This window comes from Coenobita brevimanus, chromosome 69 (genome assembly GCF_032717465.1).
Source record: "Coenobita brevimanus isolate Jiangsu-jjx chromosome 69, ASM3271746v2, whole genome shotgun sequence".
Classification (NCBI taxonomy): domain Eukaryota; kingdom Metazoa; phylum Arthropoda; class Malacostraca; order Decapoda; family Coenobitidae; genus Coenobita; species Coenobita brevimanus.
In genome coordinates, this window is record NC_137022.1 from 505,450 (window position 1) to 531,365 (window position 25,916).

At 42.8% G+C, this 25,916-nt stretch overlaps 1 protein-coding gene across 1 annotated transcript in view; it reads left to right on the forward strand.

Moving 5' to 3' along the window:
* The window catches only part of LOC145406017 (uncharacterized), a 63,486-nt gene that overhangs the window by 23,240 nt on the left and 14,330 nt on the right, over window positions 1–25,916 (forward strand). The window contains exons 4-6 of the mRNA XM_080277204.1: window positions 1,204–1,333; window positions 3,279–3,519; window positions 14,987–15,247. Of these exons, the coding sequence (XP_080133330.1) occupies window positions 1,204–1,333; window positions 3,279–3,519; window positions 14,987–15,247 (632 nt within the window). The remainder of the gene's footprint in view (window positions 1–1,203; window positions 1,334–3,278; window positions 3,520–14,986; window positions 15,248–25,916) is intronic.

Sequence of the window (25,916 nt, forward strand, 5' to 3'; positions counted from 1 at the left end):
TGGGGGGATGTTAATTTAATGTGAGGTAGGTTCAAGAGGAACTCACTTTAAATTGATCACACACTAAATCAAAGTACTGTACTGTTACAGTGGAATAAGTTAGTTTAGTACTTGAGAGAAGATGGAGAGCGAGAGACTAACGAGGAGAGTGTATGTGAGTGAGGTGGAGGGGGCAGAGGGAGGGGGAGGTGAAGGATGAGGTGGAGGAATGGAGTGGAGAAGTATGTGAGAGGAGAGGGTGTGAGCTGCAAGCAGGGCATTGAAATGGTGGGGGACAGGGTGATATGGAGGTGATTTCTTTGTAGCTGCCCTTATGGGATTCAGGCATCTGGCAGTAGATAGATAGACATTTAATGACATAAAACCTTGGGAATGACTGATGAAGAACCCCCTGAACATTAGTTTTTTTTTTATGCAAGGAAGAAGGAACCAAAGGCTAGGAGCCCACAAACCATTCCTTCCAAGAAAAAACAAATATAGTACAACAGCCAAATTCAAGATCTGTTCATTTCGAGATGCCCAGACACATTGCGTTTGAAAGACTGGAGATCATAGGAAGTAGGAAATACCGAGTGAGACAGTTTCAGAGTTGACCTTTTGCATAAATGAAGGACAGAGAGTAACAGTTAACTCATTCATTAGAGAGTTGTAGAGGTGGAGGGATACAGGCAGACAGCTCAGAGGGGCAGTGACCATTGAAATAGTGATAGATAGGAGATAAAGATGCAACAGTGCAGCAGAGAGACAGAGGTTGAAGGGAGCCAGCAAGAGGAGGAGAGTTAATGAGATGAAAGACCTTTGACTCCATCATGTTGAGAAGAGCTGTATATGGGGAACCTCCCCACACATGAGAGTTGTACTCTTCACGGGTGAATAAAACCTGTGTATAAAGTCTACAACTGTGCAGGGGTAAAGATGGTATGGAGTCAGCTTAGCAAACCTAATCTCATGGAAGCAGATTTTACAGTGTACTGTAGTGGCTGTTTACCATGGATTTCAGAGTTAGGTTATGTATGAAGGGGGACCAGGGGAGAAGTCCATTATCTAGATGGATCCACTTTCCGGATATGCCTTTGGCTGTATTACATTGGATACTGGAGGGATTACTGTACCGTAGACTATATTGTAGTAACTTAGTGTCAGAATGCTTCAAAAGGGGTAATATGGAACTGGCAGTTAATTTTTCCTTTTCCCTCTTTCTAGCAGTGACAAAGAGAATGAGAAGACCCCTGGGAGTGCAGGAGGAAAGAACCTAGAGGAGTCCAGTAGTGGCACAAAGCTACTGAATGGAGACACCCATGTTAAGGAGGAGATTGAGGTGGAGTCATTTGCGGTATGTTGGGTACCAGATGAACTGAGGCTTCCCCTGTTGAAAGGGTCCAATATACACATGGTGAAAAAAGTATTGGTTGGACCATGTGTGAAGCAATATGACACCTTGGAAGAAGAATGCTTGATGTCTATGTATTATGTGGGAGTTGCTATAATTATAATACAAGTGTTGCAAAAGTCATCATACCAGTCTGGCACTTTTTTTTTTTTTTTTTTTTTTTTTTTTTTTACTGTGTAGGCCAGAAATTAGCTTGTAGTGTTTTCCACCAAGACATGGGTTTTGGCTCAGGCAGTGTCTTGAGTTCTTTCAATGGGGATTGCCTCAGTTGCCATAGATGTTATTCAGTGACTTTTCATCTTAGTAACTCTCCTCTATTCACTGACTTCCTTCAGTCTCCTCACATCAGTGTTGCATCTTTGTGTCATTACTGTGCAGGTTACTGGTCTATTTAACTCTCTTCTTGTATTCCTCACCCTTAGGGCAGGCATATAACATCTGTCATACGTCACCTCTTTTTTTCTGTCCGATTCTTTAATGCAAGAGTCAACTGCGTTTCCTAGTTCTTCATGTACTGTATGCAAGTGGTCAGCTGTGGAACTGCCATCGTCATTCTCATTCCCATTGTGTTTAATATCCAACCTTTTAAATACACTATGTCCAAGCATCTGAGAATGAACGAATCTTGAGTTTAGCTTGCTTTCTTGTTGAGTTACATATGGAAAGTGTGAATTTTTCTGGTTCTTGGGTTCTTTCTTTTCTCTGTTTGAGAAATTGTATGCTTTTATTTCCAAATAAACACCAAGAAAACCTTTGTAGCCCATTATCTTGCTGTGGTCACAGTTGAAATACAGTTCTGTATAGTAATGGACTGCCATTTTGCAGATAGAAATAGGATTACTTGAGGGTTTCAGAGAACTATTAGAGGCAGTGCAGTTCACCTACTGTTCAGTTACCCTGCCAACATGGATTGGCATGAGAGCAGAGCTGTAATGAATTGTGGAGGCTAAGAAAGCTCCAAAGAAAAGGGGAACAGTGTGCATGTCTGAATGTATTCTCAGGGTGAAAAGTTAACTTTGTTTCACATTCACTTTCTTCCTGCAGCATATTCACATTCACCTTCTTCCTGCAGCATATTCACATTCACCCAGTTGCACATTCAGCATCACATTACCTAGCGTCAACCTTTATTTTCAGTCTACGACAACTCCTTTCACAACTACATCCACCCTGAACTGTTTGTTTCCTCCTTCACTTCTCGTTAGTTTCCAAATGACAAATCAAAGCATAATTGAAGTTTTCATTGTATGTAATATTTATCAGGATGATATGTATAATATTTATCAGGATTCAGATCTGATGGCAGTGTTCTGATAACCATATACATTCATTTTTAATGTTTTCTGCTGCAGTTTATTCATAACTGGTAACAAAAGGAGCTTATGGAGCATCATTTAGTAAAATACATGATACTGAAAAAGATAATGAACACAAAATGACATCACTACACTTGTACATATGGGCTCGAGCATTAAAGACAGTGGCTGGGGTGTTTAAAATCCTGGTGTCATAGAGATCACATTTTCTCCACATTTCATCCTTGGCTGATCCTTGCAGACCTTTGGGTGGAGGGATGAACATGCATAAGGCTTCAGATGTGGGACAGCTGCCTACCAGGCCCTGGATAATCTACAGGAGGGTGCAGTCTCTTAAAGCTCCTGTTGCAGAACCTTTCAGGAGGTTTCATGTGTTTTATGCATACTGTCTCAGCAAGTAACTGATTTAGGATACAGCATTCTTCTGAACTCAACATTGCTTGGGGGTTGTTTTGAAGTTGCCTTTCCAGGATGCCTGTAACACCTTTGTGCAGGGAAAACTTTGTTTTGGCTGTGTAGATGTTTTTGTTGTCATCTGTATACTGTATTCACTGTTTAACCTTCTGATGCAGGAGGCACTAGAATCTGGTCTACCGGAGAATGGTGATAGTGATGCGTTGAAGACTGCCTTGTCCCTTCGCCTGGGTGACAAGAGTAAGGATGACGAACATGAGGGCAGCGGAACTGCAGCGGGGGCATCAACACTTCACCCTCTGAGCTATGTCTCCTTCCTCTCACCCAGCAGCATCATTGCCAGTCCTACCCCTGCCACCACCAACCCCACCACCACTACCATCATCCTTCCACCAACAGGTTTATACAGTTCCCTTACCCGTGTTTTTATTTACCATTGACATAAAAGCATCCATCATATAAAGGAGTGACACAAGACATTATACTACTTATGCTGTGTATCTGTGCCTGACACTGCATCCTTCAAGGGATGGCCTGGACAAATGAACCTCCAGAAATTTCTATCCTTCCTGAGTAACAGTCCCATTTCGTATGTCACACCACCCTTCTTGATGTACACTTGCACCTTATCTTCTTTTCATTTTGGGTGTCCCACTCCTTCTCCCAACCACAACACCTTCATACACTCCTGGTCAATCCTTCACTCTTCATTCACTCCACTTCACCCAGCCACCTCAGTGTTAATTTTTTTATTCTTCTCTTGACATGATTGCTCATGTAATGCCACTCAGGGATGAGTGAGGCTGGTGACTCTCATCTTAAATGTCAGGACCAAATGCCTAGCCTTGGGCTCCAGCGCTCCTCATGGGGAAATGTAGGATTGGGTGATGGATGGATGGATGGATTCTCTTGACATTTGTCATCTGTACCATCATGTTGCTCCTTAAGCATATCTGAGGTACCTTGTTTCAACAGCTGTAAATCTTGATTTAGATTTATGTCCTGCAGGTATGGTCTGTGCCTAATTGTTGTTCTTATTGCTTTACTAATATATATATATATATATATAATATATATATATATATATATATATATATATATATATATATATATATATATATATATATATATATTATATATATATATATATATATATATATATATATATATATATATATAATATATATATATTACGGGTGACTTTACACTCCCTCTTTTGTCTTTCTTTCCTTCATTCTTTCCTTTTCCTTCTGCCTGTGGGTGACTCTGCACTGAGTGACAAGCCAAATGGTTTCCTGTACACCAGGAAACCATTTACTGTGCTGGGTGGTAACCATATAGCCAATTTTAGCACCTGGTGGTTTAGTGGTTAATTATTGCACTCCAGTTGGATTGAGCCATTGAAGGTTCATATCCAAGGGATGGTTGTGGTTGATTGCTCATGTAGTGCCTCTCAGGGATGAGTGAGGCTGGTGACTCTCATCTTAAATGTCAAGACCAACTGCCTAGCCCAGGGCTCCTACTCTCCTCATGGGGCAATGTAGGATTAGATGATGGATGATATATATATATATATATATATATATATATATATATATATTTATCTATCTATATATATATATATATATATATATATATATATATATATATATATAATATGTGTATATATTTAATATTCCAGTGCTTGCATTCTTATTTTTCGTCATTGCAATCATTGTCTCTTCCACCTTCCTTCCTCCTAAACCCTTTTTTTTAATCCATCTTCTGTACTGCTGTCCTACTTGGTAGTCCTTTAACAGCTGCTTATTTATCATTTCTGTACCATTCAGTACTAATCTTTAGTTGTCTAATTTAAACACCATAACTTTGTTCTACTCTACATTCACTTAAATTTTGTGTTTTACACACATTGTTAAAGTTTTCATTTAAACTCTTGGCATCCACTCCTCATCAGCCTGCATTTTGCAGACAATACAGTAAATTGTCTGCAAAATGCAGGCAGTGCTCACTCATTATTTCCTCCTTTCAAAACTGTTCCTCTACCAGGCCATTGCTTTCACGTCTCTTCTTGCTCCATCCTGTACAGATTGAATAGCCATGGTGACAGCACATCCCTGTCTTGATCCATCGATGAAACTGAACCCCCTGATTTGCACTACCCACTCTCACAGATGTGCTTGATCCATCCTACATAATCTGTATAGTTTTATGCAATCTACCTTCCACCCCATGTACTCAGAGTACTTTGCACGTTGCTTACTGATATACGGTAATCTCAGTTATCGGTCGTCACAGTATCCAGCCCAATGCATTATCCGGCACTTTTCACTAAGCTTTATTAAAACAATATCTGACGAAACTAAGCAATATCTGGTTCGGAAACGGGAGGCAATCAGTGGTACTAGGCATTTTTAGGCGGTGATGTGTATCATCTGGCCCAGACATTGGACCCAATCAGCGCACAGGGAGTCACCGCAACTCTCCAGCCAATCACAATATACGGCGGGAAATGCCCACCCAACACGCCAAGCTTACCATCACTCTCTCATTCTCTCCCTTGGACACCATATTGTTAGAGTGTATCTGTGTGTTGTGCATTTGTGACCCACACAGAGGATCACAAATGCTATAACAGCCCCGAGTGCTATAACAGCCTGTGGCCCCACATGCAGGAGTAATCTTTGCGGGAGGCATTCGCCACTAGACCAGCTGGGATTAAATGCACTCTTTGGCATAGTAATGTATACTGTACTACTCTGTCCTCTGTAGATACCAGCACTAGGTGAATACAGTATGATAATGATAGTATTATGTTCTCTATTACAGTATTATATACAGTACACTCTCATTATCGACGGGGGTTAGGTACCTAAGATACCCGTCGATGCCTAAAACCATCGATACCAATTTTTGTCTGGTCAGGTACCCTCTTGTTTATATATTGTGGTATCCCTTCAATCACTCGTATGTAATATGCAATTTAGTGTTAGTGTTTCTTAGGTATAAATTAGTTAGGCAACTGAAAAACTGAATATCATAATAAAACTACTTATGTTAAGTAAATAATTATGGAAAAAATAGCATAATCTCTGATGTTGATGCATAGTGGTGGTACGCTGGACTTCAACTTGTAATGGCTGCTGTATCATCACTTCTCTCTCCATCTGCACCTCACTCCATCTGAAAATAAAAAGCAAAACCAGCAGTTGTAGCCATCCATACGTTTACATAACTGGGTGTGAAAAAAAAAAAAATTGAAAGCGCCAGTGGTGGTCATTCATACGTTCTAATAACTGAGAGTGTGGGGCAAGTGTTACGTTAGGTCAGCTGTTCGCACCGATCTTCACAACACACGCGTGGTGCTGCTAGCTCATACCAGAGAGACCACGCTCTCCACTTTACTTTCATTCTCAAGAGCTTCCTTTCATTCTTATATTCCATTTCTCCCATGCCTAAATTTTCACAACTGTATGGTAGTTTATGCTATCAAAGATGAATCTTAGCCTAGCTTTTGCTAGGATCTTCTTTTAGGAAAATTCAACTCTCCTTATGCTCGTATATTTCATATTTAATCTCAGCTTAACTTTTGCAAGAAATATCCTTTATTGACAAAAAATCCAACTCGTCTTTAACATTATAGCAAATTCTATATCTTAGACAGTAAACTATACAGAAATGTAATTCTGCTCACCATTCAGTTTATTGTAGTACTGTCAGTTGTTGGAGACTGGTCTGAAGAAGTACTCAATTTTGGTCTGAGATATTTCCCTCCTCATAGATCGCTGAATCTCCACGTAGGGCATCATGGCACTTTCCAGCAACCTCTTCGTTTTAAATGACCTCTCAAGCGATGGATCTGTTTCAAACAGGCGATCAGTGAGGGCCCGTGTCATTCTTAACACTTCTCCTAGGTTTTCCTTCCTCTTCTAGTTCATCCTCAACCTGCTTTCGAACCTCGATGAATTCTTCTAGTTCCTCATCTGTCAGGGCTTCACCAGCATGTCCCAGAAGTTCATCTTCTATCTCCTCAGGTCGTAAATTTGAAAAACCGTCACCACCAACTTCATGAGCCAGCTTCACGATGTTGCGTAACTGGGGAACAATAGAGGGGAATCCTTGGAAATCGTTTACGATGTCAGGCCATAATTTTCTCCAACACGAGTTGACACATTTTGTTGTCAACTCGTCGTGACTTTCTTTAATGAAGGCTGTGCACTGGGCGATATTATACTGCCTCCGTATTTCCCTGCTTGTGGCCTCACTTTTCTCATCAAGAGACTCCCTGATCATGGTAAATGTTTTCTCTGCATATTTTGGTTTGAAAATGGCAATGACTCCCTGATCCATTGGTTGCAAAATTGAGGTTGTATTCTTGGGGAGGAAGACAACCTCAACGTTGGGGTGGGCAAATTTTAAACTTTCTGGATGCCCAGGGCAGTTGTCCAAAACAAGTAAAACTTTAAATTCCATTCCCAGGTTTGCCAGATATTTTTCCACCTCTCGGACAAAACAGTTGTGGAACCAATCAAGAAACAATTCAGCTGTCATCCATGCTTTCTTGTTTGATCGGTAAAACACAGGCAGGAGGTTCATGTCTCTATTTTTTAAAGCACGTGGACGTTTGGAATGATACAGGAGCATGGGTTTTATCATATGTCCTGCTGCATTACCACACAGCAGCACAGACACACGATCTTGTGCTGCTTTAAAGCCTGGCGCACTTTTCTCCTCCTTCGAAATGTACGTTCTTTTAGGCATTTTCTTCCACCACAGGCCTGTTTCATCCGCATTAAACACTTGTTCAGGCCTGTACCCTTTCTCCCTTATAAGTTCAGCAAAGTCATGTGGGTACGATTCTCCTGCTATCTGATCTGCTGAGGCTGTGTCACCAGTCATCCTAATGTTATGTAGGCCATACCTTTTCTTAAAATTCTCAAACCAGCCCTTGCTGGCTGCAAATTTCTTTTGCCTAGAAGCACCAACATTACTAGGCCTATCACCATCGTCATTACTTTCATCACCATCATCACTGTTTTCACCTGCCTCACTTTCATCACCATTATCTTCACCAATTTCACCAGCAAACCGAGCATAGAGTTGTTTTGCTTTGTTTCTGATGAACTGGGAGTCTAGCGGCACGTGTCGGCGGTTCAAGTCCTCAATCCAAATATTCAATGCCTTTTCCATTTTCACCAAGGCATCATCTCTCACATGCATCGTTACTTTAGCCGATCCTGGTATGCACGAAGCCAGAGCATCTTTAACCCCTTAACCGCGGGGCGTCACTTTCATGACGCTTGGGAGCAAGGGATCATACCGCGGGGCATCACTTTTGTGATTCTGTGTTATTTTGAATTCGCTCGGGCTTTCATGTGGTGGCTTGTATCATCCATCAGTACTGCCAATGTCCAACACTAGTCAGCACTCCTAATCTCATCTGTACCCCCATCCATTGTTGACAATTTAGCCATTTCTCCCCGTTCTTGACTCCCCTCCATTACCCTCTCCTCTCGCCTGCCTGGCTGTGCTACGCTAAGTAAATCTTCCCTGGAATTTTCCACTGATTTCATCCATTGAAATAAGCCCTATGCCCTATTCTTATACCAAATAATATATACAAAAAAGAAATAAGGTAAGTGAGAGTGCCATACACCTGGAAATGGCTAATTATCACCTGACAACACCTCACGTGCACTCATTCGCTAATTTTTGCTGTTAATTTCCCCTTGAAATATGCCGTATAATCTATTCTCGTAATTAAAATATATATAAGAAAGGAAGGGAGAAGCCTAAGTGATATATACATTCACCTGGAACTACCTAATTAATTATGTATTGTCTAGATTTCCTGCCAATCATTTCATAGCGTATATAGTAGCAGCTGTTACCAGGCTGACATTGGCAGCATTGCACTCCCCCTAGGCAGACCACCACACTGTATTTAGTTTACTGCCATCTTTCAAGGTGAAAGCACGTCGAATTCGCGTTAAGTGACTGCTGTGGAATGTGAACTGGCTAATTTGTCAATGAAAATGATAGAGAGTGACTACAATCTTTCTGGTGAGTAAAACAGTGGAAGTGGAAATGTAAATAATGTGTAAACAGCAAGTGAAAGCAATGAATGTAAATATAAGTGAACAGTGGAAAATAATTTTATAAGTTACTGCAAGTGACAGTGCCTAACAGTGTAACTAAAATAGAAATGTAAATAATGTAAATAAAATAGAGAATGTAAACAGAAATGTAAATGAGTAGTAACATAAGAATACGAGTATATATACTAGGAGTAATGAAAGTGAAAGTTTCACTCTAGCATGTCTGAATACTATGAGTTATGAAAGTAAAGGAGAAAGTGACAGATTCACTCTCAACGCTAGTATACAGGACGAGAAAGTGAATGCTACGTATTTTACTGAAAGAGAAATTGAATGCCTACAGTGACAATAAACTACTATTACTGAAGGAAACTTATGGATAAAGACTGTAGATATATATATGTGTTATATAGTAATAGAAATAAAAAGTGTGTGTGTTTTTATGAATAATAAATGACAGAACACCAGCGGCGAACTATCGCAAGTAGAAAGGTCATACGCGCTCGTAATTTTCTTTGCTTTCACAGTGTTTTTTTTACTTTTTGGAGTATGGATTCCAAATTATTTGAGAATCATAGAATAGTGTTTCTATGGTCGTACCATTCTAAAGTGGCGGTTTGGGTGGGGCACGAACCTCTGTACAGTGTTGCCACGTTTTCCATACTCGCGATGCCTCTCTTTCTCTCTCTCTCTCTCTCTCTCTCCTGGGGGTAGATGTGCATCACCCTAGGGAATTTTGTTTCTTTTATGTATTCGCCGCTGGTGTTCTGTCATGTGCAGTTTGGCACAAGGGCGTGGGAAATAATTCCATCTTGTGCGGTGTGTGTGATAAATGGGTGCATAAGAGACGTAGTGGTATCAGAGGTAGACTGCGAGATAATGCTGATTTTATGTGTACGGCGTGCCGGGGTGAGCAGGTGGAGATTGTCAGACGTGAAAGGATTGAACTTGCTGATGAATCTCTTGAGTGTGTGGAAGAGTTTTGTTATTTGGGAGACATGTTGTGTGCTGGAGGTGGGGCTGGAGCTAGCTCTGTGGCTGGGGTGAGAAGTGGTTGGAAGAAGTTCAGGGAGCTCTTGCCTCTCCTGACATTGAGAGGGCTCTCCCTACGTGCTAAGGGGTCTTTGTGTGCAGCATGTGTTAGGAGTGTAATGCTGTATGGCAGTGAGACCTGGGCAGTGAAGGAGGAAGATATTCGCCGGCTCAGACGTACAGAAATGACAATGATTAGGTGGATGTGCCGTGCGTCCAAGGCCTGGAGGGGCTGGGTTTACAATGGAAGAGTTGAGAGGTAGGATGGGACTGGAGTGTATTGGTGTTGTGATGAGGAGAGGTAGATTGAGGTGGTTTGGACATGTGGAGAGGATGGGGGATGATAATTGGGTGAGGAAGGTGAGAAGTGTTAATATTGGGGGTGGGGTTATGAGGGGTAGACCGAGAAAGACATGGGACAAGGTCATTAAGTGTGACCTTAGGGTAAAGGGACTGAACAGGGAGGCTGCAATGGATCGTGCAGCGTGGAAAGCTGCCATTAGGTGACCAAGGCCGACACATGCAAGCATGTTGGAGCCTTTAAAAACGAAAACGAAAACAAAAACTTTTACATATGGCGCCAGACGACCTTGGTGCTGAGGCGCCTTGATTTGTTTTCATTGAATCATTCTCGCCCTCCTTCCTTCCCTCCCTTCATCTTTCCCTCAGCTTGACAATGCACTCAACACTGCCCCTGGCCTGCCTTCTCTCTCTCTCTCTCTCTCTCTCTCTCCTGGGGGGAGATGTGTGTCACCCTTGGGAATTTTGTTTCTTTTATGAATGAGTTATAAACTTGTGCTTTCATTTTTTTATTTTGTTTTTATTATATCTAATTTTGTTTAAAAATATTGTTTTACATATGACGCCAGATGACCTCGTTGTTGCGGCGCCATGATTTGTTTTCATTCAGTCACTCTCTCCCTCCTTCGTTCCCTCCCTTCCTTCATCTCTCACTCAGCTGCACTCAACACTGCCCCTGGTCTGCCTTCCCCCCCGTCTCTCTCTCTCTCTCTCTCTCGTCTATGGTATTTTAGGATACATTTTGGTTATTTTCTTTTACGTTGTAATGTATATATTGTAAATTTGACTTTATTTCCACACCACCCAGGAGGTAAAAGTCTTGGCGCGTTTTTTTTTAAGAGGTGTCCCCAAACAGGCCCATTCCTCTATCCCTCATAGATGAGTCCTGTCTGAGTCAAGGACACAAAGGAAAGAGATAGAGGAAGCTCTGGCCAGGTCGGGCTGGGTGTGTGTGAGTGTTGCCGCTCACGAGGGTTTTAATGTATATATTTGGGATATTTTTTCTTATATTCCTGCACATTATCTTATAATCATAATTGTGACATTATTACCCACCCCAGAAATATGGTAACAGCCAATAAAAGTGACTACTTTTTTTTAAGCAACACTGTAAAATAATTATGCCACGTTTCTGTATTGACGTATAAATATTTTATGCATAATAAGTTTACAGTTCTTTCATATATTATAATACACACGTTACCATTAAATTCTTATGTGTTTATCTTACTGTGATGCCTATTACATATATATATCAGAGCCGTTCACATAGCGGGTATGGAACACGTGGCAACACTGTACAGAGGTTGGTGCCCCACCCAAACCGCCACTTAAGAATGGTACCACCATAGTGATAATATCAGGCTGTTGTAATCATATTATGGGTTGTCGGGAAGTGTAAAGTGGAGACTTCGTTACCCAACTTCAGAGGTCTCCACAAGTCCTACGGCACTCAACAAAGGCTCAACAAACATCCCAGGAGAAAGATGAAGGTATGTGCCGTATACATATATAATTTTAATATTCTACAACTAATAACTGATTTTTGGCAAATATTTTTAGAGAGTCTGTCGGAGCGTGAATATGCCCGCGGGACATGCAAGTCAAAGCAAAACAAGCCCGCGGTTTAGGGGTTAATATCCTTTTCTCTCCGTTGTATGCCACGAACACTGGACTCATTCATGCCATACTCGCGACCAACTGCTGCATAGCTCATTCCACTTCTAAGTTTTTGTAATATTTCGTTCTTTACTTCCAAGGTAAGTACTTTCTTTGCCCTCTTAGCTGCCTTATTTCCAGTTGGAGTGTTACAAGGGCGCTTCGGAGCCGTGATGATCACGAAAGCATGATAGATGTGGCCAAACACGATATGAGAACAACAGACCAACGTGGACTGATGCTGTTGTTTGTCGGGTTGGCAGGAACATGGCGCGAGCAGCCAGAGACACCTGGCGGGATGGCGCGCAAACTTGCTAGGAGGTGCCAATACAATTCTTTATTTTTTATTTTTTTTTTAATAATGATAATTTAAATAACTCCCAGTGGAAAAAAAACCCGTCGATAAAAAAAAAAACGTCAATAATGAGGGAGTACTGTACAGTAAAAGTCTTGTAATCCTAATGGCAAGGGATCGAGGGCCTTTCAGACCATTGTTTTTTTTGGACTGTTGATTGGGACCCCTGAAAAATATTAGAAATATGTACACTTACAATCACTAATTTCTGCCCAGGGGTGCCCTCTTCCTACCCCTGTATTCCCAGGAAAGACGGGGGGGGGGGATGGAACAAGCTCCACCCGCCTCTACCCGAGCTCCCAACTCTCCCCTATACCCCAACCCAAACTTCCCACCTGCCTGTCTTTCTTAACTGGCAGTTGCATCTCGTGCTGATTTCATACTTAACACTCTTGGTCCCACTTCCAGTACAAACATAGAACACTAGGATATGTAAAAAGTATACAGGTATACAGCAATACCTCGATATACGAAACCCCTAGATGTGATAACCTGGCTTAACGATGGGGGTAGAAATACCTGCCTAATGATGGCCAAACTCCTGTTTAACAATGAGTTTTGATTTTTTATTTATTTATTTTTTTTTTAAATACAGATTTTGATGTTTTAGACTAAAATTGTGTGTTTAGGTTGATTTATAAACTGTTTTTAGACTTAGATTAATGTGTTTTAGCCATAGGTAGGGTGAACATTGTTATTTTGGGGTACAGTTTACTAAGCTTGATTTTTTTCCAGACTTATGTTTGATGATTTTCAGATTTTATTTGTTGGTGTTAGTGAGTTATTTACAGGTGTTAGGCGTAGGTTAGCATCCTTGACAGCTGTTAGGCCATTTAGATTGGCTTCATAGCAACACTTTTCACATGGCTGGCAAAGTAACTGTTCTTTCTGTTATAATCACTTATTGCCCTCAAAGCTGTAAATAGAGCACTTACTCTGTCATTGCCCAAGTTGTTGAAGCAGCCACACTTACAAGGAGGACTGATATTCCCAACTGGCACTTCTTTTTTTGTGCTATAACTCGCGTTTGCTTCCCCAGCATTTCGTTTTTGCTTGGCAACTTCATGTTTCCAAGAAGATGAATAATGTTTTTTCTTCCGTGTATGCACAGGGACCTCCTGGTTGCCATCACAATGTAAGTCACTCATGTTGCCATGTAAATCACTGTAAATCTGAGGTGAAAATAATGTAATGAACCAAATGCACATCTCTGTGGCTTGAAATGTAAACAACTGGGACAGGCAGGATCTGCCACACCCACAAGCTGACACACCCACAAAATTCAGCCACTAACTGGCTGTGTGTGATGTCATCATGAGACCCACTGCTCATTGGCAGCCTGGAGGAGTGCCTGCTGGCATGTTTGTCTTTCTTCCACTACAACTTTCCTCGGGAGAGACACGGGCCAAGTGTACCAACCTGCAGCTTGTTGGGACAAGAATCCATCACGTTGTATAGAACTTTTGACCATGTTGTGAAAACAAACCTGTGAAAACGTTTCCACTGGATAGAAAAATAGCAGACGAGTTTGTTGCAACCTAAATCTCAATAATAGATATTTGGCATGTTCATCATTAGCACATTCATTGTTATTCAGCTAAACGCCTCGTATATACCCTGTCTGTTCATTCCAGACCCTTTTCAGTTCCTGAGCTTCATCATCTTTGACACCTCACTTTTTCACAAATTCAGTTAGTAAACCAGCCCACTATTTCATTGTCTAATCATGCTGCCTCCTGTCTTTAGATTAATTCACATGCACACTTTTCACCATCCTTTATCAAGCCATTCTTTATGCAGCCATGTCTGATAACCACATACTTCTGCCTTTTTGTAGGGCAGATTTCTATTCTCCATATCTTTGTTGAGTCAGCTTCATATCCTCTCATTTCTATGCAACCAACACATTCCTTAACAGTTTTGATTCCACTGATATTACTTTTGACTTTCTTAGTCTTGATGTGTTAGTCTGACACCCGTATACTATTGTGAGCATTGCAGACTCCTTATTCAAGACCTCTCTTTTATATCTGGGTCGTCTTGGCATTGGCCACCTTTTATTCTTTCTCGAAAGAGACTACTCTGAGCATAGTCTGTTCCATGGTGCCCAGCAGTCTTACTGCATGCTACACACCTTCACATACCAATTATACATACATGTATTGTCTTTATTAATTCCATGCTAGGGTTGCCTTATTCAGGACTGATGCACTATTGTTATTGGAAGTGTTTTTATGACAATGGTGAGTCATGTGGGGGATCAGCTGCTTTGATTCAGTAAAATATGCAGTGCCAGATAGTTCACTGTCTCATCCAAAGATTATTCTTGCATCCCCTCAGACAACAGACAAACCACTTGACCACCACATCTCCCAGTAATGTTGCCGGTAAGCATTTGGTGTACGTTTGTATGGTGGGTTTGCAGGTTTGAGCAGCATAGGAGGAGGCAGCAGTAGCAGCAGCAGTGGCAGCAGCACAGTGAACCTGAGCAAAGTGGTTCAGCAGGTGTTGATTCCAGGCTCAGTGTCCCTACAGGCCAGCTCTACCACCCTCACCCCACCAACCACCCTCACCCCCCTCCACACTACCACAGCCACGACCACCACCACCACCACCACACCCACCTCTGTGCACCCCTACATTCATCCATCCATGGTCTCCGGCAAGGAAGTTCAGGCAACTCTAGGTGAGCTCAAACACTAAATTGCTAACCTTCTCATTGAGAGCTGTGTTACTTAATTCCATGTCAGATTATTTTATTGACTTAAGAATGGATCATAGGAGCCTGAGTATTACCATTAACCTTATTTTGATTGGGACGGCTATTATTCTGTTACATAGAATTGGAGAGTGAGTTAAAGGAGCCTGAGATTGTAAAGTATTCTTGCTTCTGCTCACCATCCACTCAATGTAGTGCTGCTCTGGGTGTCTGCCCTTTCCTCTCTTCCATCCTGCCTCTTCTGTCTTTCTTTCTTTCACTCTTTCCTCTTTCTTCTGCCTATGGGTGACTTGACACTCCATCTTCTGTCTTTCCTTCATTCTTTCCTCTTCCTTCTGCCTGTGGGTGACTCTTCACTGAGTGACAAGCCAAATGGTTTCCTGTACATCAGAAACTGATTTACTATGCTGGGTGGTAACCATATAACCAAATTATGGCGCCTGGTGGTTTAGTGGGTAATTTAGGTGCTCCAATTGGATTGAATCTTTGTAGGTTTATATCCAAGGGGTGGTTAGGGTTTATTGCTCACATATTGCTACTCAGGTAAGAGTGAGGCTGGTCAGTCTCAATTAAAATGTCAGGACAAACTGGCCTAGCCCTGGGTTCCTACACTCCTCATGGGGCGACATAGGATTGGGTGATGGATGAATGGATGCCTTCCAGAGTATCATCATCATCATCAAATAGCTATGTATGGTATAGTTCTTTCTAGACTTTCGTCATCATCACCTTATGTACTACTAATATAATGGTATGGTTAGGATTCATTGTATAATATATGTATATATGGATGTTGATGCAAAAGAAATACAAGAGTAATGGATTTTGTAGTGTCCTTAGTGAGAAATTGCCTGCATTATTGTTTGCTAATGATACTGTTATGTCAGGTGAAGATAAATGGGAATTACAAGGCTTGGTGAATGAGTTTAGTGTATGTAAAGGAAAATTTGGATGTAAATGTAACAAGTACGGTTATGGTCTTTGATAGGAATGAAGTGTGGAGTGCATATTTAGGATGAATAGTTAGGAAGTGGAGAATGTGAGTGCCTTCAAATATTTAGGACCCAATACCTGCCCAGGGCCCCAAACCAAATGGGCAGATTTGCATGGCCACATAGAATGTGCGAGGTGTGAATGAGGAGAGCAAGAGGGTGGAAGTAGTGAATGTGTTCAGGAGTGTGAGATATGCCATGATGGCAGTGTGTGAAACAATGATGAAAGGGTGTGAAGTGGAGGAGTAGGAGGGTGTAAAGTGTGTAAGGTCAGGTATGAATGGGAGAGGAAGATGCAGGGAAGTAGTTACTTTGTTGATGAATTAAGTGTGGCAGAGTGGAATGAGAGATTACAAATGTGTCAGCTGGAGGTGTATGTATGTCAAGTTCAAGTTTGAGAAGGTGAAAGTGGCAGTGATTGTAGTGTATGCACTGTCTGATGACAGTAGCGAGAGAGAGAAGGACAGGTTTTGGGATGAGCTTGATGAAGCAGTGGGAGAAATGCCCAGGAGCTATAAAGTGTTTGTAATGGGCGATGTGAATGGAAGAGTAGGCGCTGGTCCTGAGGATGACATAATGGGTTGTAATGGAGTACTAGGAGAAAATGATAATGGGTAGTGACAGAAGGATATGTGTCAGGAAAGTGGTTGTCCATTTTTAACCCATATTTCAAACATAGATGCATATAAATATACAGGGTATAGAGGTAACGGGGATCGTGTTTAAAGGACCCTGATTGATTACATGTTCGTAGAGGGGTCGATTCTGAGGATGGTTGCTTAGAGGACGATGTGGATGTCCATCAGATCATATGATTGTGGTGTGCGAGATTAAGCTGAGAGGAGTGAGGTGGACCAGGAAAGAGAGGAGCAGTCAGGGAGAAAGACTGAAAGTCAAGAAGCTGAGGATCAAAGAAATGGTAGATGAGTACAGGACCAAAGTAGGGGAGGTGTTAGAATCAGTGAATTGGAATTAAATGGATCTGGACAGCCTGTAGAATGCATAGAGAGATTGCTTAGTTAGGAATGCTAAGGCGATGTGTGGTGTGGCAAGAGTAGCAACAAAGAAGAAAGGTGTGGCATGGTGGGATGAAGAGGTTAAGAGAGCAATGGAGGAAAATAGGAACTGGCTAGAGTCGTTACAGGACACGGGTTCAATTGAAATAAGAACTGAATAAATTGAGAGAAAGAAGCATGTAAAGAGGCTAGCGAAAAGGAAAAAGAAGGAAGTTTATGATGGTCTAGGGAGAAAAATGAATGCAAATCACACTGAAAATAGAAAGTTATTCTGGAATGTAGAAGTGACAGTGGAAAGTAATGTGAAAGCGTGAAGGATGTAAGTGGTAGGTCATTCACCCATGGGGTTGAAGTAAGTACCAGATGGAAAGAATATCTTGAACGCCAAATGAATGGGAGTAGCAAGAGCAGAGCCATTGTAAACATGACTGGTTTGGGGGGATGTGCAGAGAAGGAATGGAGTGCCAGGAAATGTGACATTAGCGCAAGTGAAGAATGCCATGAAGTGGCTGAAAAATGGGAATGCAGCTGGGGTTGATGAGGTGTATGCAGAGATGATTAAGTGTAGTTGAGAGAGCAGAAGGAAGTGCTTGCTGGAGGTATGTAAGAAGGCATGGATGAGTGAAACAATGCCAGCAGAGTGGAAAAAGGCTGTTGTTGTACCCCTGTAAAAAAATAAAGGTGAGTGAAGTGACTGCAAAAATTATTGTGGCATAAGTTTATTGAGTGTGGTAAGGAAGGTATATGAAAGAATTGCTATAGAGAAGGTAAGAGAGATATCGGAAGTCCCAGTGAGTGATGAACAGGGTGGCTTCAGGAGTGGCAGAGGATGTGTAGATCAAATATTTGCAGTCAGATGGTGGAAAAGGCTTGTGAGAAAGACTATAAGGAGTTTATGGCATTCATGAGTCTGGAAAAAGCATACGACAAAGTAGACAGAGAAGGATTGTGGAAGGTTTTGTGCATGTACGGTGTAGATGGTAAGCTGGTAGGTGCTGTCAAGAGTTTTCAGGATGGTAGTGAGGCATGTGTAAGGGTAAATGGGCATCTAAGTGAATGGTTAACGATCAACGTGGGTGTGTGACAAGATTGTGTGATGTCTCCATGGTTGTTCAATACATATACGGATGGGGTGATGAGAGAAGTAAAAACTCGAGTAGTGGAGAGAGGGATGCTGTTGGTAATGAATGGTGATGGATGGAATATCTCACATTTGTGATGATGCAGTGCTACTTGCAAATACTGGTCATCTTCCTTTCGGGACATTGGCAAAAGCTTTGCCACTGCACTTGACATCTCAAAGGCTTTCGATCGAGTCTGGGATAAATCTTTAATTTCCAAACTGCCCTCTTACGGTTTCTATCCTTCTATCTGTGCCATCATCTCTAGCTTCCTTTCTGGTCATTCTGTAGCCACCATTGTAGACGGCCATCATTCTTCTCCTAGATCTATCAACAGTGGTGTTCCTCAGGGCTCTGTCCTATCACCAACTCTCTTCCTTTTTTTCATCAATGACCTTCTAAGCTGTACATCTAACCCTATCCACTCATACGCTGATGACTCCACTCTTCACCTTTCCTTTCGGTTCCCGCAACGTCCATCTCAACAATCAGTTCAACAAACAAGGGATGAGGCTATGGCACACCTAATGTCTGACTTGGCTTGTATCTCTGACTGGGGTAAAATCTGGTTGTTTTCAATGCATCAAAGACTCAGTTCTTACACCTACCAACCCGACAAAATCTTCCTCAGGTATACCCACTAATGTTTAATAATATTCAGCTTAATCCTACATCATCCTTGAACGTGCTTGGGGTTTCATTCACTCGGGACTTATCTTGGAAAGATCATATCACATCTCTTGTAAAATCTGCTTCCAAGAGATTAGGTGTGCAAAGCCGACTCTGTTCCTTCTTTACCCCTGCACAATTGTTGACTCAATATACGGGTTTTATCCGCCCCTGTGTGGAGTACAACTCTCATGTGTGGGGAAGTTCCCCACATACAGCTCTTCTCGATAGGGTGGGGTCAAAGGCTTTTCGTCTCATCAACTTTCCTCCTCTTACTGGCTTCCTTCAACCTATGTCTCTTCGTCACACTGTTGCATCTTTATCTCTTTTCTATCGCTACTTCAATGGTCACTGCTCCTCTGAACTGTCTGCTTGCATTCCTCCACCTCTACAACGGGCACGTAGCACCCGTATGGCAGCAAACTCTCATCCCTTTTCTGTCCAACTCTCTAATGCAAGAATTAACCATTACTTCCAGTCCTTCATTTATGCAACAGGTCAACTCTGGAACTGTCTCCCTCTGTCTTTATTTCCTGCTTCCTATGATCTCCAATATTTCAAACGCAGTGTGTCCAGGCATCTCGAAATGATCGGATCTTGAATTTGGCTCTCTGTTGTATTTTGTTTTTCTCTTGGAGGGAACTGTTATTGTGGGCTCATGGCCTTTGGTTCGTTCTTCCTAGCATTGAAAAAAAAAAGAAATGGAGAAGAGCTTGGTAGAATATTGTAGAGCTTTGCTGTTGTATGAGCATCATGTCTTGAAAGTAAATGTAGAAAAGAGTAAAGTGATGGTTATTAAGTGAGAAAGTGACCCACAGTATTATGTTATCGTGAATGGAGAGAGACTGGAATTGATGAGAGAGTTTAAATACCTGGGTATAGTGATAGAAAAGAGAAAAAAAATGTGCAAAAGAAGTGGAAAGTAGAGTGACACAAGGAAGGAAAGTAGCTGGTGCTATGAAGGCCTTGATAAGAAACAGAGACTTGAGTGTTGGAGCTGGTCAAGGCATACATGAAGAAGTGTTAGTGCCAGCTTTAACATATGGATGTGAGACTATGGTGTGGCATGAAAATGAAAAGTAAAGAGTGATAGCATTGGAGATGGAACTGCTGAGGAATGTATGTGGAGTACAGAGAGTGGACAAGATACGAAATAATGTGATTCACGAAAGGTGCAGAGTGAGGAAGTCATTGGACACCAGAATTGAAGAGAGTGTACTGAGATGGTATGGTCATGTGGATGAGAGTGGATAACAATAGGGTGGTGAAAAAGGTACAGTAGGCTCGCACAGTGCGTGAGAGATTGGGCGGTCCACGACCTCGCGCACTGGGAATTCGCGTACTAGGAATACATAATCTTATGGGAATAATTACATATGGGCGGTACCCCCTCATACCTGGACATTTTTTGGCCCTTAGAGACATAATAAAGGTCATATGTTTCAGACATTGTACTAAAGCTATAGCTACAATAACAAAAATATGGGTAGTCACCTTAACAACAGTAGACAACAGACCTGATGACCTTAAATAACAGGGATTCCGAGGCGCGGCAACGCTTACAGCGCCGCACTCCCCACCACACCTCCCACCGCACCAACACTTCCCTCCACAGACTCCTCTTGATCACCTTCCCCAGGAGCATCAAAGTCACTCACTTCGGCCATAATCCTTCAAAGTCCAATGCTGACACTTCTGACATTGCATCCTCTTCATCCTCAACAGGAATAGGAGCAGACAATGTCGCTGGTTCCGCAATTTCACCAACTTGAGCCCGCTGTGTGTAGCTTGTTATGAGCATCTGTCTTTTGTTTATTTCGTCCCTGTGCCTGTATGTGTAGAAACGGAAGAGTTTGTCGATACCAACCAGAAGTTCCTCCGTTCTTAGGTTGCTCACTTCTTGTTCCTTCACCTCTTCCTTGAGCTTATCCACGGCAGCAAGGATCTTGCTAATGTTTGACATACACAGCTCAGTGCTGCCTTCCATCATGCTAGGCTGCTCAACTTGACTCTGTCTGGCGTCGGGCTCTGCGTCAGCCTCGTCTATCCATTGCAACACTTCTTCAGGAGGCTGTTCCTCAGTAGAACTTCTTGTATGTCCGCCAGTGTAACGTCCTCGAAACCTGGTACAGCTTTTGCTGCTGTCAATGTTGCTGCCTCAGCCTCGGCCAGTGGTTGAATGGCCGTCTCCTGGGTGACGCATAAGTGAGGCACGAGCATTCGCCACGCATGGTTCACCGTTGCAGGTGTAATCTGGTGCCAGGCTTGTAGGAGAAATTCAACTGTGTCCTTCACCGTAAAATTACGCCAAAATGCCTCAACAGTCATGGAATCTGTGGGAGGTCGGGGTACTGGTGCTGGTGGAGATGGAACGGGAGCAGGTGCCTCATCAAGGTCTTCATCGTGATCTTCTTGTAGGGCATGAAGCTCCTCTTGCGTGTCGGTCTTCCTGCGTAGGTAGTCGTACACTTGCTTATGGTAGAAATGCTTCACAGTGGCGATTAGTTCTTGATTAAGTGGCTGCACTAGTGACGTCGTGCGGGGCGGCAGAAACACAACACGACAATTCTTATGAAGATCTTCAAGGTATGGAGGGTGACTTGGTGCGTTATCAGGCACAAGGAGCATCTTGAATGGAAAGCCCAGTTCCAGACACTTGGCCCTGGCATCAGGGACACACCGCCTCGTTAACCAGTTTGCCATAATGTTCGCGGTCATCCAACCATTTGCGGACTTGTACCAATACACGCCACTTGCATCCATGTTCATTAGGTTTTTGTAGCACCTTGGGTGTGAAGCTGTGTGTACAACAACTGGCCTCATCTTGTGGCTCCTAGACAGGTTTACAGCGAACATTACCGTCATCTTACACTTCTGGAGCTTGCAACCAGGGGCTTGTTTCTGTCTTTTAGCGATGTAAAGTGATTTTGGAATGGCCTTGTAATATAACGACGTTTCATCGATGTTGTAGATCTGGTCCTTGGTGTACTGTCCCTCTTCAATAATCGCTCGAAATATCATAGGATAGTCTCTCGCGGCCAGCTTATCGGCAGAGGCACATTCACCAGACACTTTCACGTAATGGAGTTCATTGCGCTTGAGAAAACAGTCCAGCCATCCAACCAATGCCCTGAAAGGTTTTTCCACTTTTAACCTGCGAGATGCTGCCTTGTAAAAGAGCTGGGCTTGGTTCTGAATAAATCTTCCATTCAGTGGAACACCTTCCTTTTCTTTCCTCTTTATGAAGGTGGCAAGATAGCACTCCATTAGTATCATAGCACGATTTCCCACCCGCGAACGGCTGTCTAGGTCAGAGGCACCGTATGTCTTCACTACAGCCTTTATGGCTTCACGGTTCTTCCACACAGTTCTCACTGTAGATTCAGCCAGTCCCAGGGTTCTCCCGATGGCAGTGTTTCCTTTACCCTCCTCCTTCATCTTAATGATCTTTAACTTGGTGGCGTGTGTCAGAAGTTTCTTAACTCTTGGGGTTGGAGCCATGGTGCAGCGAAGTACAGGCAAGGATGGAGCAGCACAAAAAACACCACACGTTGTACACAACGGGTTAGCTGTAGAGAGCGGATCTACACAGTGCATGAGCCAGGACTGTTATGGTGCGCCCGCTCCCTTGTACCCCAAGCTGCGCAGTAGAATGCCCAGGAATTTCTGCTCATCAACATGACGACACGTGACGCGCTGTGTGAGGGGTGGTCGCGCACTAGTAGAAAATGGCATTTTTGAGCCACTCGTTGCCTCTGCCTTGCGTTCTGTGCAGTAAACCCGCGCATTGAAGGGTTTTTGGTTATGATTTTTGGTCACTCGCCACTGCAATGACGCGCACTGTGCGTACCTACTGTATATCTGAGCGAATTTGAAGGAGGGAGGAGGCGAGGTAGGCCAAGGAGAAGGTGTAGGGATATGGTGGATGAGTGTATGAGGAAGAGTGGTATGGAAGTTGGTGAGGCTAGTGGACTGACAAGAGATTGAGCTGGTTGGACAAATGTTGTAAGAAAAAGTGCATGATCATTGATTTTGCACCCCATTTTACGTGACAGCATGCGGATTGACTTTCTCGGATAGGTTTATGTGAAGCTACAGAATGTGGTGAATGTTTTTGGCATATCAGATCGAGCCAGGATTCTGAGGGTTTGAATGATGAGTTAATGGAAGTGTGGCCCATTGGATTGGGCAAACTTGGGCTGTCTGGACGTTGCTATTCATCACCCTGCCCTTGGGTAGGGAAGGAGGTTCGGATGATGACGATGATGTGATGATAAGCTGGGATAGAAATAGAAAGGATGAAGTGTATGAATAGGTGCAGCAAGGAAACAAGCTTCTAGGTATACAGAGGTCAGTGATAAAATAGGGAAGTGAGCATTGAAGTAAAGAAATTGGTGAACTGCAGAATTGTGATCTGTGTTCTAACAAATGGAAGTGAAGCTTTGACTATGTTGAAGGACACAAGTCAGGAGTGAAAGGAGCATGTTGAGTTACTTGGAGAGATATCAGACAATATGGAGTTTGCCTGTACACGCAACTCCACATGTTTAAGAAGTTTTGTGCTGATGTGGATGTGGTGGAAAGTGTTAGAAGTAGTGTGAGATGTGGAGAGAATAAAGAATAGCCAGAAGAGTGTAAATGAGGTGGAAAGGGAGAGAGGGATAAAAAGATTTTTTTTTTTTTCTTTTTTATGCAAGGAAGAAGAAAGCAAAGGCTAGAAGCCCAAAGATTGTTCCCTCCAAGTAAAAATAAAAACAAGATAATAAAGAGTCAAATTAATATCCTTTCATTTTGAGATGCCTGGACACACTCGTTTTCGTTTCGTTTTCGTTTTTAAAGGCTCCAACATGCTTGCATGTGTCGGCCTCGGTCACCCAATGGCGGCTCTCCACGCTGCACGATCCATTGCAGCCTCCCTGTTCAGTCCCTTAACCCTAAGGTCACACTTAATGACCTCGTCCCATGTCCTTCTCGGTCTACCCCTCATAACCCCACCCCCAATATTAACACTTCTCACCTTCCTCACCCAACTATCATCCCCCATCCTCTCCACATGTCCAAACCACCTCAATCTACCTCTCCTCATCACAACACCAATACACTCCAGTCCCATCCTACCTCTCAACTCTTCCATTGTAAACCCAGCCCCTCCAGGCCTTGGACGCAGGGACGCACGGCACATCCACCTAATCATTGTCATTTCTGTACGTCTGAGCCGGCGAATGTCTTCCTCCTTCACTGCCCAGGTCTCACTGCCATACAGCATTACACTCCTAACACACGCTGCATACAAAGACCCCTTAGCACGTAGGGAGAGCCCCCTCAATGTCAGGAGAGGCAAGAGCTCCCTGAACTTCTTCCAACCACTTCTCACCCTAGCCACAGAGCTAGCTCCAGCCCCACCTCCAGCACACAACATGTCTCCTAAATAACAAAACTCTTCCACACACTCAAGAGATTCACCAGCAAGTTCAATTCTTTCACGTCTGACGATCTCCACCTGCTCACCCCGGCATGCCGTACACATAAAATCAGCATTATCTCCAGTCTACCTCTGATACCACTACATCTCTTATGCACCCATTTATCACACACACCGCACAAGATGGAATTACTTCCCACGCCCTTGTGGCAAACTGCACATGGCCACTCTCCCTCGTCTTTGACAGTACCGCCACCAACCCTAGATATCATCACTTTTGTTTTATCTGCATTTACCCTTAAACCCTTTTGCCCCATACCATCTCTCCACTTCCTAAACCTTTCCTCCGCCTCCCTTTCATTCTCTGCAATCAACACCAAATCATCAGCATACAACAACTCCCACGGGAGTCCGTTTCTAAAGTCACGTGAAAGGGCTTCAAGTACACTGCTTTTAAAATACTGGTCATAGGCAGTAGGATATACAGAGAGGAAGGCAGTTCCAGAGTTGACTTATTGCATACCTGAAGGACTGGAAATAACTGTCAACTGTTGCAATAGAGAGTTGGACAGAAAAAGGATGAGCATTTGCTGCTAGATTTTTTTTTTTTTTTTTTTTTTTTTTTAATGTGTCCGACTCTAGGCATAGGCTTCACAGCCTGCTATCAAGGCCCAGCAGTCCTCCTACATACCATACACCTCTACATGTACTATATACCTGCTGTGGTGGAGGGATACAAGCAGACAGTTCAAAAGAGCAGTGACCATTGAAGCAGTGATAGAGAGATAAAGATGCAACAGTGCAACGAGTAGACAGAGATTAAAGAGAGCCAGTAAGAGGAGGAGAGTTAGTGAGACTAAAGGCCTTTGATTCCACCTTTTTAAGAAGAGCTGTATGTGGGGAGCCTCCCCATGCATTAGAGTTTGCTCAACAAAAGGGTGAGTAAAACCTGTGTATAAAGGAACCAACCGTGCAGGGGTAAAGAGTCGGGTTACCACACCTAATCTCTTGGAAGCAGATGTTACAAGAGAGGTAATAGATAAATCCCGAGAGAATGGAACCCCAAGTATGTTCAAAAACGATGAAAGATTGGGTTGGGTATTGTTAAAAATTAGAGGATATTCCTGTGGTAGATTTTGATGGGTCAGAAGATGGAAGAACTGAGTTTTTGATGCATTAAAAACAACAAAATTACTTTCACGCAATCAGAGATATGAGCTAAGTCAGACATCTTTAAGTGTGCCTTAGTATCATCCCATGTTTGTTGAAGTAACTGTTGAGATGGACGCTGCGGGAAGTTGATAGAAAGGTGAAGGGTGGAGTCATCATCATATGAGTGAATAGGGTTAGATGTACAGCTTATAAGGTCTTTGATGAACAGAAAGAAAAGAGTTAGTGATCGGAAGGGGCCCTTAG